Source organism: Coloeus monedula (assembly GCF_965178545.1).
Source record: "Coloeus monedula genome assembly, chromosome: 21".
Lineage (NCBI taxonomy): Eukaryota > Metazoa > Chordata > Aves > Passeriformes > Corvidae > Coloeus > Coloeus monedula.
The window spans coordinates 11,078,789-11,095,770 of NC_138801.1; the positions used below are offsets into that span (position 1 = coordinate 11,078,789).

Sequence of the window (16,982 nt, forward strand, 5' to 3'; positions counted from 1 at the left end):
TATAGGTGTATTGGGAAACTCAATGAATATGGAACTTGTAACCCGATAAATACCAAGCTGAATGCAGCTGTTGGCACGCATGACTTTGGAGGAGCTATCCTGTATGTGTCCCAGCGCTGGAATAAACACACCTACTTTACTACTTATTCCAGTAGTGGAGTCTTTCCCGCTCATCAATAGGTGTCTTGTTTCAGTGAGATTGTGATGTGAAAGGCTGCAATGTCTGACTGGGAAAACCTTGCCATAGTCTGGTTTGGTATGGTGGACATCAGAAGAAAGGTTTGACCTTGTCTTTTGCTGCTGCTATCCCTGTAAAGTCCTGAGTGGATGTTTCTGGGGCTGTGTTAGCTGCTGCCTTGAGCCAGAGCTCAGCATGACGGCACTGGAGGGACAGAGAAGCCATGTCCCTGTGGAGTGCAGGGAGCTGGGAGTGGCACAGCGCTGAGCCTTGTGTGCGGGTGGCATCATGCAGGTTGCGCCAGCCAGGTGACCAAGTGGTAATGTCAGTCCCCATGCAGGCTTGCCAAAAGCTGCACAAAGTGTTGTTACAGCACCAGCCTCCCGATAAGATTCTTCAGGAGGTCAGGTTTGGAGGCACTGTAACAATGATGTGGCAGTTCACTTAGGAGTGATGTGGCTGCACTGCTCGGCCGGGCAAGCTGCTGCAAGATGCTGGGGCTAGGCTGCACAGAGCATGACCAGCGTGAGACTGGCTCTGTTGGCCACCCCTGCTCTCTGGACCAACATCGTGCAGAGGTGGCAGACTGTGGCTCTGCACTTCTCTGCTCAGACACACACTTCCTTGTGTAACTGAAAAGGAGTAAACTGAGACAGGACCTAGCAAGTGGGGAGGTGCAAACCCTCAGGTTTATTTTTTAGCACACTGTTGACCTGCTGTGGTGGACTGAGTGACCTCCTCACTTTTCTCACCCACAAGGTTTGGATTAAGTCTTGTAGGGCTGGAGCTGCCCTTCCTACATATCTGTGCAATATGTAGTTGTCATAGGTTAGCAAGCATAGTCCCGGAAGGGACGTCCTTGCTAAGGGGTGCTTACAGCTTCCTCTGGGAACTGATAGAACCTATCAGCTGGCCAGTTTGAATATGGACAATTCTCTAAGCCACTTAAAGTTGTGACCACCTCTGTGATCCACATTTAAGAATAGGCAAACTCCCCCTCCAAGCTCTCTCTCGTTTCCGGCGCTGGCACAGGTGGCTGCGGGCCCCGTGTGGGGGCCAGCGGGCCTGGCCAGGCCCTGCTCGGGCCAGGCCGGGCCGGGCCACGGCCATCCTGGAGCCATGGACCTGTTCCAGCCATGGAACCCCCCCCACTGCCTTGCCGTGGGCAGCCGGAGCGGCTCGGCTCTCCCCCCTCTCCACTGCGATAAGAAAAATTCAACATTCCAGCTGCAAAGCTGCAAGGCCGAGGTGAGATTAACCCTTTTACTGCTGTGAAGAGCTGAAAACCTGAGGGAAGAGAGAGAGGAGATGCTTAAAGCTGAAATTCTATTGTGAAGCTATGATATATCAGAGTATCCTGTTGTAATTTCATGAAGATATGGGGGGTGGAGTGTTCAACTCGTAAGCAAAAGCACCTATGCTGAGATAGGCAGATGCTGACGCAGCTGTAATTTCATGAGAAGTTTGGACAGGGAGAGATGGACCAGATGAGGACTTTTGCTCCAAACGGGAAAGGGGAAAACCTCAGTACCTAGAGATGTTCCCAGAGATAGTCCTAACGATGAAGATGATGAAGACCCTTTGCTCCCAGGGAAGGAGAAGGGCCTCTGTTTTTGTTTCTGAACGGCTCAACCTTAAAATTGTACCCCAAAAACCTTCAAGAGTGGACCCTCGAAAGCAGTTGCGGGAAAAGCTGCAAGTCGGGGGGAAAGGACTCACATGCAGGCAGAGAGACTCCTCTTCCTAAATGGACTGAACAATATTTGGAAGTGGGTGGCTGTCTCGTTGTGATAATGTTTTCATAGCATGAGCAAGAAGAGACTTCTCTTTCTAAATGGACTGAACAAGGTTATTATGGAAGTGGTAAACAGACTGAACATCTTAAGGGTTGTCTTTTTACATTGTCAGTGGGAGAAGGGAGGAAGGTGGGGGGAGGAGGAGAGTTCTGAAGGTGGTATAATTTTTTTTTCCCTTTTAGGTCTGTTAATAAACTTCTTTATATTCTTTCAAGTTTGGTGCCTGCTTTGCATTTCTCCTAATTCTTATCTCACAGCAGATAAACAGTAATGAGTATTTTGGACCAAACCACTACAGTAGTGAAATAAACCCGGGACCATTAGGAACATGACAGAAAGAGATATTCTGTTTCCACTTGTCTCTGTCTGTCCCCGCAGTGAAGAGTTAGCAGTCAGCCCTCCTGTGTCAGCTGTGGGGAGGAGTTCCAGCAGCACGAGCAGAGGAAGAAGAGACCCAGTGACTTGGAGATGCTCTAGTGTCTTGGTACCACACATGCTGCTGAACAGCCTGTTTTGCATGCAGCTCTTGGTCCACAGCAGCTAATGAGATCTAGAAACATGCCCGGAAGAGCGGCTAAAGCTGGCTCTGGGCCTAGCTGCAGCTGTGTCCCAGTGGGAAGTGCTGAGCAACTCTGCTGTGGTTCCAGGAGCTGAGGTCCCACCTGAGGTCCTTGAACACTTGGGGAGGGAAGGGGGAAACTGGTAGTACTGGCAGCCCTGTGCTCAGCCCTGGACGCTCAGCCCTGGAAGCTCAGTCTTTTCCATGCTGTTCTATATCGTGGCTCCATCACAGCCTGCAGGGAGAGTGGGACAGGTCAGGAATTCAGTGCCTTTCAGACGGCTCTTGGGTCCAACAGAAGGAGGCTGCAAGTATATTGGAGGCTTCATATACATGGATTAGACTAGAAATTACCAGTAATTACCATTTAGGGTAATAATATCAGAGAGCTTTACTGAGGTGCACTGGCCCCACCCATCACTTGGTCTTTAAATCAAGGTAATGCACTTTTCAGAAAAAGATGCTTGGGCTCAGTCAGCATCAGTGAGGCTGCTGGAGGTAGTCAGGGTGGGAGTGAGAGGGTGAGAGTAAGCAGCAGGGTCTGGTGCTTACAGGAGGAGCTCAAACCAGCACCGGTATCTTCTGGCTTCAAAAATCCTGCTCTAGGCAGAAGGCACAACCTGTAATATCCTTCCGGGTCCACTTTTGTCCCCAGACAACATTATATTTTGTGTCTTCTCTTGATTGGTGAGTGGCAGCTCTTGGAGCTTATCAGGAACCCTCTCGCCACGTTAAACTGGCCTGAACTTCATTTCCGTTCGCTTATAGGAGTAGTGGTATTCTTTGCCTGTCTTCCAGTTGATGCCATCAGCATAGCTCCCATGTGGACCCATCCAGTACATCCCATTCAAGTTGGAGTAATGGCAGTCATTGTACCACCACGCTCCCTTGTATTCTGTGGCACAGTTAAAGGAGCTCATGTCATTGTCCTGATCTGTTGTTGAAAATGGCATGTCCCTGTGGTACGAGAAAGAGTCTCCTGCAGAGAGCACACATTGACAGTTACTGCAGTAGGAATCATAAACGGGACCCTGACGTGTCTGTGCACCCTTGCGGGGCACCAGCGGCCCTTGCCAGGTGCAAGGCAGATTGTATAAAACCTGCTGCTCACTTGCACAGGTTTCCTTCTTGTCTTGGACAAAAGAAGTATCCTGAGCTCTGCTAAAACACATGGAAAATTTATCTATGCCTGTGAATCAAATGGGCCAGATATTCTCACAGGTACACAGGTGTCACTTCTCTTGCAATGCTCAGGTTCTCTGCAGACACACTGAGGTCTGAATTACCAGACAGGGTTGCAGTGTACAAAGCCACATAAACCCAGAGCACTGCTCTCTCAGGTGTTGATTTCACTCATTCCTGAATGATGGATATAGAATTTTGAAGATTTGTTTACTTTAAAAAAGAAAAAAAACCAAAACATCAGGTATTAAGAGGATGGAGTGCTGATGCTGGAAGTGTTGAACAGCACCGCAGCCCTGGAAATGCCAAACCTCATGGGCAAATGTCCCCTGCCAACATAACCAAAAGCAGAACTTGACCTGGCTGCTGCAGAGCTGTTGGAAAGGTCAATTGGATTGGGTGCTGCTCAGGAGCAGGCTCATTTGTTGTTAAACCATATGGCTGGGCTTGTAGGTAGTGCTCTGAGTCACACTTCTTTGGGTGATGGGTGTCCCCCTCCATCTCTGTACCCAGAGGTCCCATGGCCAGTTTTAAAAAAATTGACCCAAAATGTAGCTGATACAAGGAGTTTGCATGAAACATCTCTGCATAGAAGCTGAACACTTCTGAAATGCTCTAGGAAACAGACTTTCCCAGTGATCTGCCTCAAACTTACCGGCATTTCCACCAAGGAAGTCTCCTAGCACCAGTCTGTATTTCTCTGACTCTCCTAAAACTCTGAACGAAGCATACTTGGCAAAATAGTAGTTGTTCTCAAAGTCTCTCAGGTCAATGCGGAGTTCACAGGGTCCTAGAAGAGAAGACGGACAGCAGTGGTGCAGGGCGGATGGTGGGTATGCCACTGGATTTCAGGGTGGAGTGTTTAATGAACTGTGAGCTAACATGAGAGGAGCTTCCACTACTTGAGAGATTTTGATTTATTTAAAATTCCTGCAGAGCCTTCTATGCCTTTGATGGTTTTCTAAGGAAGCACCTTTTCAGATACGATATTGGGTGGTTATGGGCAGGAGTCCTGCACACAGCTCTAATTCCAAGGCTGTGTTTGGACAAGACAATGCCATCACAACCAGTCCAAGTAGGAAGATGTGTTAGCCTGTCTCCAGGGTAGATCATGCAGCCAGCTCATTCTCTTCCCTGACTTCTAGTCTTGCTTTTCTTTAGAGTGCAATTTCCTGTATGCCATGGGCTGCAAGAGCCTGCATCCTGTTTGGGATTAACAGTGGGGGCCTCAGATGGCTATGAGAAGCTCAGAGGTCTACAATGGCCCAATGTGGTACAGGGGTTGGACTCTCATGGCCCCAGCCTGGGAGGGAGGCAGACCTTACCCAGAGAGGTGAGGAAGTGGATGTTGTCATTCCCCATCCAGAACTCCGTCAGCTGGTTGCCAAAGCCTCGTTTGTATGAATCCCAATCTCGCAAGAAGTTCACTGACCCATCCCAGCGCCTCTGAAAAACCTGAAAGAGACCCTCAGCCCCACCAGCCCATCCCTCACTCAAAAGCATCCACAGCACCTGGGGGACACGCCTACCATGGTAAATGCTTCCCCTGCATCAGGACACGCCTGTGGCTGTCTGGGGAGCAAACCCCACAAGAATCCCTTGCTCAAGGATCTCTTCCATATGCCCTTGGAAATGAGGAGGAAAAGATTTGCTGATTTAAGCAGGCAGTGGGTCTGTGGCACTCAGCCTGCTTCCAGAGACAAGTTCTGGGGGAATCCCCTGCATCCAGAGGGATTCACTCTGGCTTGAGGACGTGAACCTCAGCTGTCCTCAGCTGTGTGTTTTCCTCCCTTTTGTTTCTATTTTTGAGCCATCCTTTGCAGCCGTAACAAAAATCACTGTAGGAACATATAAACCTCCCTCTCCTCATCCTACTCACAATCCATCCCCCACCATCCGTGTCCATGTCGCAGAAGACAGTGGTGGCATTGCAGCCTTGGGGGTAGATTGTGTACCAGCCACTCAGAATCCTCCCTTTGGCCAACAGTTCTTGGCAGTTCCCGGGTTCTGTGCAAATCAAAGAGATCAAGTGGAAAGAGTTATAATGTGTTTACTGATCCAGGGAGCCTTGAGCCTTTGAGCTCTCCAGCACCCAGCTGGCTCTTTGTACTGCAGGATCCTAATGTAGAGCTGCTGGGAACCAAACCCTGCCATGGCTTCTGAGTCCATATGTTGCATGGGAGATGGGCACCTTCTAAGAAAGAGATGGTCTAAGGTGCCAAGACTCCTTCCATCTGCAATAACTTTTGGGGGTCTGGATGATGGAGCTGCTCTGAAAAGGATGACAAACTCATGATCCAGGAATTTGTCCCAGCTCCAGAATGTATGCAGGGCACAGAGAGTGTGTGGGTAATTGACAGCAAAGGAGTTAGTGACACAGAGAGCTCCCTGTGATGCAGTGAATAGTGTTCAGCTCATCCTCTATGGGTTGAATCATAGAATCACCCATTGGTTTGGGTTGGAAGGAACCGTAAAGCTCATCTCATTCCACTCCCTGCCATGGGCAGGGACACCTTCCAATAGACCAGGTTGCTTCAAGCCCCGTCCAAACCTGGCCCTGGACATTTCCAGGGATGGGCAGCCACAGCTTCTCTGGCCAACCTGTGCCGGGGTCTTACCACCTTCTGAGTAAAAAATCTCCTCCTAATATCTAATCTAAATCTCTCCTCTTTTAGCTGTAAGTCGTTCCCCATTGTGCTGTCACTGCCCATGTAAAGTCACTCTCCAGCTTTTTTATAAGCACCCTTTAAGTACTGGAAGGCCACAATGAAGTCTCCCCAAGACACACAACTCTTTTGAATATGTACATTTATATATATGTATACATATACATATATGTATATGTTACGTATACTTTTTTTCCCTCCCCAAAACCATACCTACTGACCAAAGTTCAGATTCACAGGTGACTGAATGGTCCCTATCAGACATCCCAGCCTGCAGCTGCATCAGTAGCTGTTGTAGGGAAAGCCTGGGGACATGATCAGAGATGGTGGTGTTGGTGGTGCAGGTGTCCCAGCATGCTGTGTGTGATACATGGATACACAGCTGTACCGGGCTATCTTGTGACCTCCCTAGCAGGGAGATGGTCCTGGACTTGGCCTTTTCCTTTTTAGTCAAATGTTTTACATGCCCAGAGAATTGTCTGGGGCAGCAAGGGACCAGTTCAGTGGCATCCCAGTCTGTCAGGTATTACAGCAGCTTTGATCTTGCACGTTATTGTGGCCCTACAGCACCCAGTTGTAGCCAGAGCAGGTTGTAGCTCTCCTTTAACTTTAGCTCATGGAGACAGATGGAGCAACTGAAACTTGTTTCTTTTATTTTTCTTCTTTTCTTCCAATGATTAAGTTAATCTGAGCTCTATCACACACACGAACTCCACAAGTACTAAAGGTGCCACTGCAAGTGCAGGGGTGTAACTGCCTTTGAAGTAGCCACACGTCCATACAGCTGTTTCTAGTGGTTTCATCTTAAAAATCAGGACACCGAGTCTCTGAAAAACTCAGATAGACCTCCTCCAGGACACACAGAGGACAGGACATTTAAGTAGTGCTCAGAGGACATGACTTTTCCAGCATGGCTAGAGTACAGAGTAGACCTACAGAAGCTCCATGTGTCTGTGAGAAGCAAAGAAAACAGTGATATTTCCTACCTCCATCCTTCAATGTCACTCTAAGCTTGTTTTTATTCCTATCCTGTCCTGACTTCTGGTGCAGGTAGTCCACCAGCATCCACTCTGCAAAGCTGACCAGTGTCATGAAGACCTAGGATGAAACTCACCCCATATTTCTGGAAATCCAGGCTCTCCTTTTGTTCCTGTTGGACAAAGAATACCATCAACTGCTCTCCGCCTTCCACACCCAGCAATCCCCTTCCCCAGTACTTTACATTTGCCAAGACAAATCCTGCTGCACTGGAGAGCTGTGATGTTAGGGGAAGTGCTTGGCTCATCTGTGCCAAGCATATGAAAGGCATAGAGAAACCAGGCAGGAAGAGCTGCTCAATATAAGCTGTCCTGGCTGCTACCAGGCCCACCAGAGGAGACCCACCAGCCCATCTGCACAGACCCAGGAAAGCACAGAGAGGCAGGTGGGAACCCAGGTCACAAATCCCTGTAACTACAGCAATGACACTCAGCAGCTTCAGACACTGGGAAGAGCTCTCCAGGTTGACCAGAAGAAACATGGGGTGGCCACTGGGGGGGGGGTGCACTATATATATATATATATATATATATATATATACACACACATATATATATACACACACATGCACAATGAGCAGCAGCATTTGCCTCTCTTGGCCTGTTGGACCTGGCATGATCTGTTTCCCACTGGCATCTGTTTTAGGGCCTAGAGATCCAAATGGTGAGACTGATGCAAGACGTGTCTCTGTTGGACCTGGCTGCTCTGCCTGCTGCTGCCCAACCCATGGAGCTGCGTACCAACAGTTTGTGCCAGTGAGTCCCATTGGGCTGGGACATGTGGAATAGGAGTGGGTAAGTGTGGGAAGGGGGAAGAAATGCACCTTGGGAAGGCAGAGTTACAAGTCCCGTGAGGGGAATGACTGCTGCTGGCACAGAGCTTCAGCCAGTGGTTTGGGAGCAGCAGTGACAAACTGGAGCACTAGAACTGTCTGCCAGGCCAGCGGTGTTGGACCCAGTGATTGCCAGCCAAACTCCAGAGAGGGAAGCCATAGTGAAGACAGTGCTCAGTGGTGCCTGCCTGTGGTCCTTGCATGCAGGATGTTGGGACAAGGGAAAAAACCCATGTTTTCCTACTACCTTATTGCTAGTGCTGGTAGAGACATGTTCCTCTGGCACTAGCAGCAACTGAATTTCATTTGAGCCTCTGCATTTTGTCACAGCATTGGAGTATTAAGAGCTCTGCCCAAATCTGGCTGGTCCTGCAGCTGTGCAGTTTCTGCAGCTGCTGGTGCCAGGTGGCAGCACCAGCTGCCCGAGCTGCGGACAGCACCCGTTGCTGAACATCTGGTTTGGGAGTGGGACTACCCACAGCACCTGGCCCAGGGTTGAGCCTATGGTAAAGTATAGCTGTCACCAAATAGCCCCATCCAGTCTCTATAACTGCTCCCATCTGGTGGGTTGTACCAGAACAGCACTGGGTGGAAGTTTACAAAGTAGCTCACATGATAAATTTAGCATAGCATGATTTACCTTTCAGACCTGGGAAGCCAGGCTCTCCAGCTGCTCCTACAAAACACAAGAGGAAAATGCTCATCACAGTCTATCCAATGCAAATTAATTACTGTGGCTCCTCAGGTGGCTGCTTCAGCCCCTCTGTATGTCCCAAATGTACAGGAGAGGCTGCCAAGAGGTGCAAAGCTACAGTGCTCGACTGAGTGTCCCAGGTGGTCCTGCTGCCCCAGCCTGGCTGCTCTCTTGATCAGCAGTATCTCTCAGGAACAGCAGGAAGAGCAGGATACAGAAGAGAGAGGACTGCTGTTCCATCTCCTGGAATGTATGGGGGATTCACAGTTCCATTTCAGTGACTTTCTGTGGGGGCTTTCTGTTTACAGTCAGGCACTTGTGAGATTTCGATCAATAACTGCTTTTTCAGTGGGTTTGTCCATCTCCTGCTGGAGCTTCAGTTCAAGTCTTGGGTGCTTTTGGCCGGGTAATAGCTTCATATTCAGCATGTAAAAGGGGTGTCTTCCCTGCTAGCCAGTTCCCTGCTGCTCAGTTCCTACGGTTCCCTTGTGCTGGGAGCTGGATTCTTTAGAAGAGATCCTTTTCCAGTATTTGCAGTACACGTCCTGCTGAAGGTCCTAAGCAAGGCTGAGTGGTGAAAACCAGTTTCTCAACAGACATCATCCTCTTCAGGGGTTCATCCCATTACAAAGAAAACCTCATCCTCTGCCATTCTTTGATCCCGTTCTTGTGGTCAAGTGGGCACTGCACACCGAATCAAAGCCTGGAGGCTGCTGAAAGCAGTGATGTGCTGAGGCCTGAGCAGCAGGCCTAAGCCAGAGGTGACGTATAAGATGGATCCTGGGCATTGTGTGACCAACACCATCTGTATTATTTAGCTATAAATAGATGACAACGACTATGCTAGCTGTTTATAACCTTATGTAGTTATCAGCAAGAAATGTATGATTTTAAGAAACTTTTCCAACTGACATGAATAGAGGCTTGTTTGTAGGGTATTGTAGTGGTTTGGTCCAAAATACTCATCACTGTATTTTAGGTATTTTAGGGGAAAACCCTCCCAGCCAGGGCCTGGGCTCTAGCCAAGTCCTGGCCCGGGCTAATCAGGAAGAGTGCCATCAGACCCAGGTGTTTTCGTGCTAAAAATATAATCAAGTCACTTTGACTTGCTGATTTGGGCCTATAAACACTGGACTCCCTTTCAGGGCGAATTTGGAGACCTCACCTATGGGTGGACGCACTGCATGGGGTTTTCCCAATTGCTGGGAAGGGTTCTCCACGTCCTCTCTGTGAAACGGGGCTCCCCAGCGACTGCAGGCTCTGGATGATGGTAAAGTATTTAGGCAATTGGTGATGCATCTTTCTCAATCACTATCCTGTCTTTCGTATAGTAATGATTAGGTTCATCACCTTGCTTATTTTTGCCTGTTGCCAAAGCCAAGCATGTAGTTTTATCGAATGAATCATTTTACTTTTGTGTTGCCTTAATATTCATTGTAAAATAAGACCATTCTTTCCATTGGTGTCTGTGTCCTTTAAATTGCCCCTGTCAATTGGCAGAACAAGCACTCAGCATAGTGCCTCTGCATCAGGCCTCTGGGCTGAAGCTCCACAGAGAGCTCCAAAGCTCCTGAGAGCTGGGGGGCATTTGGGCAGGCTTGTTGTGCTGGAGGCAGGTTAGGGGAGGAGTGGGGAATGGGGAGGAGTCTGATTTTAGGGGGCTGGTAAGTGTCAGTGGGAAATTTTGAGAAGAGTGGTATCTTCCTCTGTCCCACTCAAGGACACTGTTTCTAGTGCTCACTCCATGCAAGAGCCATACCCCCGAATCAGTCTTTTCCTATGCTACTTCAGTGCCATTTCTTAGCCTATGGCCAGCCCTGCAGTTCATCTCTGTAGACCCAGTCTCCCAAAGCATGTCCTGAGCTTGGGGGCATTTACAGATTAGAACTGCATATGTTACGCATTACCTTTTGCACCAGGTGGTCCTGCTTTCCCGGGGAATCCCTGGTCTCCCATTTCTCCTGCAAAAAAAGACTCATTTTGTATGTGCACATTACAAACTGACCGGGGGGGGGGTCACAGAAGTTGGGGCAACGGGGCCTTGGCCTTCACAGAAACGAGGGAGCTGCATTTTGTTAATTAGACTCAGTCCTGCAATATAGTTTACTCTTTTACCTTACTCCTTTTTTTCTATTGGAGCCTTACTACAGTGGTACTGCCATTTTAAGCCTTAATTTGCAGTTCACATACGAATTCTTATGACCTTTGTACATCGTGGAGCCGTCCACAGATTTTGCTGTGGTGGATCAGCTTGCTCAGCTGATGTGATTCACCTTCTCTTGAGGTGGCTATGAAAACTCTGAAGAACTCCTGTTGGGGTCTCCTCCCCCTGCCATATAGCCCTGGGAGAGGGGCCCTGGGGGGGAGACACGGGGTCTCCCTGCCCCTGGTCAGCCTCATTCCCCATTGGTTGTTTTGTGTTCCCCGGGGTGGCCAAGGACCCTGGGGTCCCGTGACCGGGCAGTTCCTGAGCTGAGCCCCGGCCATGCGGCTGGAGAAATAAACATCTCTGAAACATCTACCACGAATCTGTCCATATATACTTCGGTTTCCACGGGACTCCTGGTTTGAAATATACTTGTTGCAGTAATCCCCGCTGCAACAAACTCTCACCCGTTTTATTTTAATAAAAGGAGAATGAAAACGATTGGATAAACATAACAAGAACAGTTTCAAGACAAAACAAGCCACCCTCCTGAGTCTTTAAATGTCCAAACAGATTCTCTGGAACATCTTAGGGCTGACAGAAGGGAGACAGAACTCTCTGAGCATGCTTTGTGGGGAAACTGAGGCAGGAGAGGGTTTAATTTCTTCCCTCCCCCTTTTCATCCCCCCTTCGGTAGCGGAGAGGAATTGTAGGGAAATGGAATTGTATAGGGAAGCCATGGGGTGAAAAACGGATTAGGAATAAACTGGGGATAGGGCAAACTTAGGAAGGGGTTCATATTGGGTATAGGGTAAAAGGGGGAAGTAGGCCGTGGGTAGGGAAATTGCTGGGATGGATATTGTTTATAATTTTGTGCATCACGGCTGCCTTTGACTGGAATACCCCCAGGCCCAGTAACATTTGCTGCTTGTAAACCCTTCTTTCCTTGCACTATATCAAATTGTACAACTTCTCCATCTCCTACACTTTGCAGGTAATTTTTAGGGTTAGTCCTTTTAATGGCAGTTCTATGGATGAATAAATCTTCCCCTGTATCATCTCGTGTTATAAATCCATAGTTGTTTTTGACATTGTACCATTTCACAGTTCCTGTGACTTTCGTGGCTATAACTCCTCCTATCACGTGCTTGAGTGTTCGTCGTGGCTGCCGGTCCCGCGTGGCCGCTGCCTCCGCGACTCCGACGTCTCGGCCGGGCCCCCATGCTGTGGCTGCTCCGGCGTGTCTGGGCTCTGTGCGGCCCCGCGTTGCCATCGCCGCTGGCTCCGTGCCCTGTGAGCGGTTCCGCTCCGCCAACTCCACGCTGCTTTGAGAGCAGCCCTGTTCTGGCTCGGCGCTGCGCGGCTTCTCGTGTCACTGTGGAAACCGCCGCTTCTCCCTCCGCAGGGCTCTCCGAGCCGTGTGCTCAGAGCGGGCTGCCACGCCGATGCCCGGTTCCTGGCTGCTCGTGGCCCACGGCACCCGCGGCGCCTGCGGCATCGCTCCCTCACTCGCGGCCGCGTGGCCGGGGACCCCGAGGCAGGGATGGGGTCCGCGATAAGGAGCGCGCTCCCGAGGGGGCCGGGCGCATCCAGCACAGGCACCTCCGCCGGCATGGCTGCAGTCGTGTGCTCACGGGATGGCGGCCGCGCGGCCTCGGCCACAGGATAAGTATGATCCTCTGCTTTAGGGGTAATGGGACCGTTCAAATGCTCCTCAAGGGCTTCCCTGATTATAAGGTATGCACGGAAAGCTTCTCTTTGATCCCATACTTTATCCCAGATCTCATCCCAGAAACACCCCTCACAAGATACAGGAGGTTCGATATTAAAAAGTAAGTCTCGAGAAATACAGGGGAACCTTTTGAAAAGCCAGATGAAAAAGTGTTCTAGATCTCCCGGTTGCATTACTTTTTTGTTTTGTTGTTCAAGGATTCCTTTTACTTCTAGATACATTTTTCTCTGTGGCTCAGAGAGCCCCATTTCCCACGATTCTTCCATAGTCCAGAGAGAATATCCAAACCAAGATGAGAAGAGAGAGGTCTAGAGTGGTTATTTTACTCACGAATCTTCCTCAGGGATCGGTATCTTGCCCGCATTCCTCCACCAGTTTGTTGCAGCGGGGATTACTGCAACAAGTATATTTCAAACCAGGAGTCCTGTGGAAACTGAAGTATATATGGACAGATTCGTGGTAGATGTTTCAGAGATGTTTATTTCTCCAGCCGCATGGCCGGGGCTCAGCTCAGGAACTGCCCGGTCACGGGACCCCAGGGTCCTTGGCCACCCCGGGGAACACAAAACAACCAATGGGGAATGAGGCTGACCAGGGGCAGGGAGACCCCGTGTCTCCCCCCCAGGGCCCCTCTCCCAGGGCTATATGGCAGGGGGAGGAGACCCCAACAAACTCCCATCTCCCTTGCTCCCCGGAATGGGGGTTGCCAGTACATTTCGCAAACTTCCCCAGAAAACACGCAGGAGCACCTCAGCCACCCTCCCACCCAGACCGTTCAATAAAGACCCATAAAATAAATGGATGATTTTCTGTAGAAGAAACAAATGAGACACTTCACACCCCAAGATCACTTCAGGCTTGTGACAGGACTCAAGGAAGAAACAGGTCACTCCACGTGTAGCAGCATATGTCTAATTGGAGTGTTTTCCACTCCTATTCAATTCTCCAGTTCCTCACAGCAGCCAGTGCCAGGCCAGCAACTGCTCCAGCCTCAGCTTGCTTCCCCTGTCCAAAGCAACAAAACCACCTTGTATCACAGTGCTCATCACTGGCTTTGGGGGCCTCACCTTTTCTTCCTGGGAGACCTGGTTCTCCTTTTGGGCCAGAGACACCTGGGATCCCTGGACATCCTTGAAGAATGGCAAGTCGGTCAGCATCACCCAGTCCCACTATTCTCACCTCTGAGAAATGAAGACAGTCTTTGTGGAGATTATTAGGGCTCTGAAATGTCTTGGAGAGGAAACCAAACTCTTTGAATCTGAGGAACAGTGCAATCAAAAGCAATGAGTGTGGAAGTTTGGGGGTGTTGTATGGATTGACAGATGGCATTGAGGATCTCACATATTAGAGGAGCCAGACTCTGCACCTCTCTGGCTTCAGGGGAGTTCAGTGGGAGAGGAGGCTAATATATATGACATTGCATGCATGACAAATATACTGTAGCTTAATAAAACAAAAGGTGAGAGGTGCCCCAATGGAGTATAGACAGCAGAGTAAGTGACACTGATGGATCTGTGGACAGTAAGGGCAAGGGTTCTTCTGAATTTCCTGATGGCAGGCCTGTTTGAAATTCCCCCGTGGCCTTCTTGAGGAATGCAGACAGAACACTGTGCCCGCACAGCATCCCAGGCTGATCCTTTGTATTGCTCTGTATCCTTTGGTAGCTGTACCAAGGCCCTACTAACAAAAAACCCTAACCAGGGAGGAAAACCTCACCGGAGACTCTCTGTTCCTAGAGATCCCACTGGTGAGGGAATGATGTTACATCGCTAGTTGGAGCCAGCAGCTTTCTTAAGCGGCTGCTGAGACTTCCGCCTCCCCCTTACTCTCTTCCCACCCGCAGCTGAATTTTAAAAAGCATAGAAGTAAAAAAAGTCATATGGTACTTCTCCCCCTCCCTCCCCAAGCTCCTTCTCTTAGCAGGGGAGATGAAACAGGCCGTCTCAGTGAGACAGCAGTAGTATTTGTGCTCTACTCACCTGAGCAGGTGTCCTCAGCATCACAAATAGTCACTTTTAGGCTGAGTAGTATCAGGAGGGCTGGGGCTGCCCTCCCCATGGCCAGCGCTACTCTCTGCACAGCTCCCCTCAGCCGCCTCTCGGGTGTTGCGGTCAGCACTGACCCATCCAAGCGTTTTATATCTAACAAACAGCCTCGCTGTAAGCTCCACCTCTGCACTTGCCCACTGGCTGCTCTCAGGTCTGCAGCCTGGCTGGGTCTCAAGCTGTTTCACAGATAAGCCGCCTTCCAAAAGTCTGACGGGAGAGTTCTTGCCTGGCCACCCCAGCCCGCCTCACCTCTGTGCTCCGCAAATTTCGGATGCCTTTCCCGTCTCCTATTGTGTTTCTAGAGAAAATGAACTGGCAAAACCATATTTACCTAAGTGTAGACAGCTTCCCTCATCCTGCCTGCTGGTAGCCCTTTATGAAGAAGAGAACTTACTGTGTAGATGGGGAAACTGAAGCAGTGGGAGTCAAAAGCCCAAGTTCAACTGAGGCCAGTGGCAGAGAGGATACACAGTCTGGCTCACACTCCAGTGCTCTTCCTGCCTGTCAGCCCAGCACCACTTCTCAGCCCTTCAGGCTTCCCTTTGTACATGATTCATGAATGATGGAGTTCAAACTCAGGCAAGGGTAGGTACACAGAGCATGTTTGATTTTTTTTCCCCCCCCAACTCTTCATTGTACTAGCGAGCAGGATTTCTGGTTCCTTTCACCCTGTACTTTGCTTATTTGTGGCAGCGTTACTAGAGGTCCAATCTGCTTCATCAAGTCTGAACCCCATATTACTTTTAGACCCAGAGCCTGTGAAGTTTATTAATTTTAGTAGAGGGCAGAACTTAAGTTTTTCCTCCTTATCGTTACATCCCAGTTCAGAGGAGACTGATTTCTTGGAGCATTTCCCCCAGGATATCAGAGGCAGAACACAGCTCCCCCTCAAGCACTTCTATCATAAGGTGCCTCTAACCGCCCAACTTCCCATGATACGTGACAGTTTGATGTTAAGCAAATGGAAGAAAGCGAGGGAGAGGTAAGTATTGGATTGTCACCTAAATTCTTTGTGCCCCATATAGCCCAGACATGAACACACTCATATGCAGACTCTTATTCATGTATATAATAACATAAAGTAATAACCCAGTAGACGTCACAGTCATTTTAACTCCTAAGAAACAATTCTGGCAGAGAAATGCAAACCTTACTTTCCTTTTCCCATCTGGAAAAATTGCAGGAAAATCAGGGGAATTGTGATGAGATGGGCTGCATTCAAGTTTGGGATTTGCTTTACATGGGAAAAAGCATCTCACTTGTAGCAACTGCTACAACAACTGCTATGTTGCAGTTCTTGGGGAAAAAATGAGATCAGGTCCTTTCTTCCTTCAGAAAGAAGCCTCCCAAAAGGAAAGAGAAAAGGATTGGCAGGTGTTAGGGAAGGAGAGATCTGTGCAGGGCAGCTCTAGGGTGGCTGGGAACTGTACACCTCTCTTTTCTCATTGGTACAGCCTGTGCTGTCCATCTGCAATGGACTGGTGTCTCGACCACGGGGCAAGTGGAGGTGATGTAGAGCCAGCCCCTCGCACTGAGAAGCTCCTGCCTGGTGCCTCTGCTCTCTTTGTGGAAACAGGGAAAAAAAAAAGGGGGTTGCCCAGCTTTTTCCAGGTACTCCATTAGCAGCATCCAGCCCTGGGTTGGGCTGAGAATGCATGTTATGGAGGCAGCCGCGATGTATCTGTCCAGCACTGATGCATCCCTCTAAGTGTTACTAGCTGTGGGCTCCATCCAGCCTGGGGGACACCGATATCTCCCCATTCTCATCTGGGAAAGCAGCAGTGTCCTTGTTGATGCAGCTACTTTTGGGAGCTGGGAGGAAACTGCCAATAAACAAGCTTAGTCCAAAGTGGGTCAGACTCCTGAGGGTAGATTTTGAAATTGGCACAGTGATCAATATGTCCTTAATTGCTTTTCCTCATCCCAGCACCCAGTGAAGGTTGCAGAGGGCTGATTCAGAAATGCTTTTGTATGTGTACATTCTCCCTTGAGCCCTGGGAAATGTCTCCTGCGAGTCTCGAAAGTCCAGGGACACTTGAGGATGAGAAAAGAAGAGTTTTAAGCCCACTGGGTGAGTGGGGAGCACCTCTGAACACCATGACCCATCAGTT

The 16,982-nt window shown here is 49.4% G+C and overlaps 1 protein-coding gene across 1 annotated transcript; it reads right to left on the reverse strand.

Moving 5' to 3' along the window:
* Nucleotides 1–3,264: 3,264 nt before the first annotated feature.
* LOC309581085 (ficolin-1-like) lies at nt 3,265–15,421 on the reverse strand (the record flags this gene model as incomplete). Its single annotated transcript, XM_082295500.1, has 10 exons — nt 3,265–3,512; nt 4,371–4,505; nt 5,041–5,170; nt 5,595–5,722; nt 7,496–7,597; nt 8,892–8,927; nt 10,853–10,906; nt 13,891–14,004; nt 14,803–15,047; nt 15,354–15,421. 10 exons carry the CDS (start codon nt 15,419–15,421, stop codon nt 3,265–3,267), a joined length of 1,260 nt encoding a protein of 419 aa, XP_082151626.1.
* Between the last annotated feature and the right edge of the window lie 1,561 nt (nt 15,422–16,982).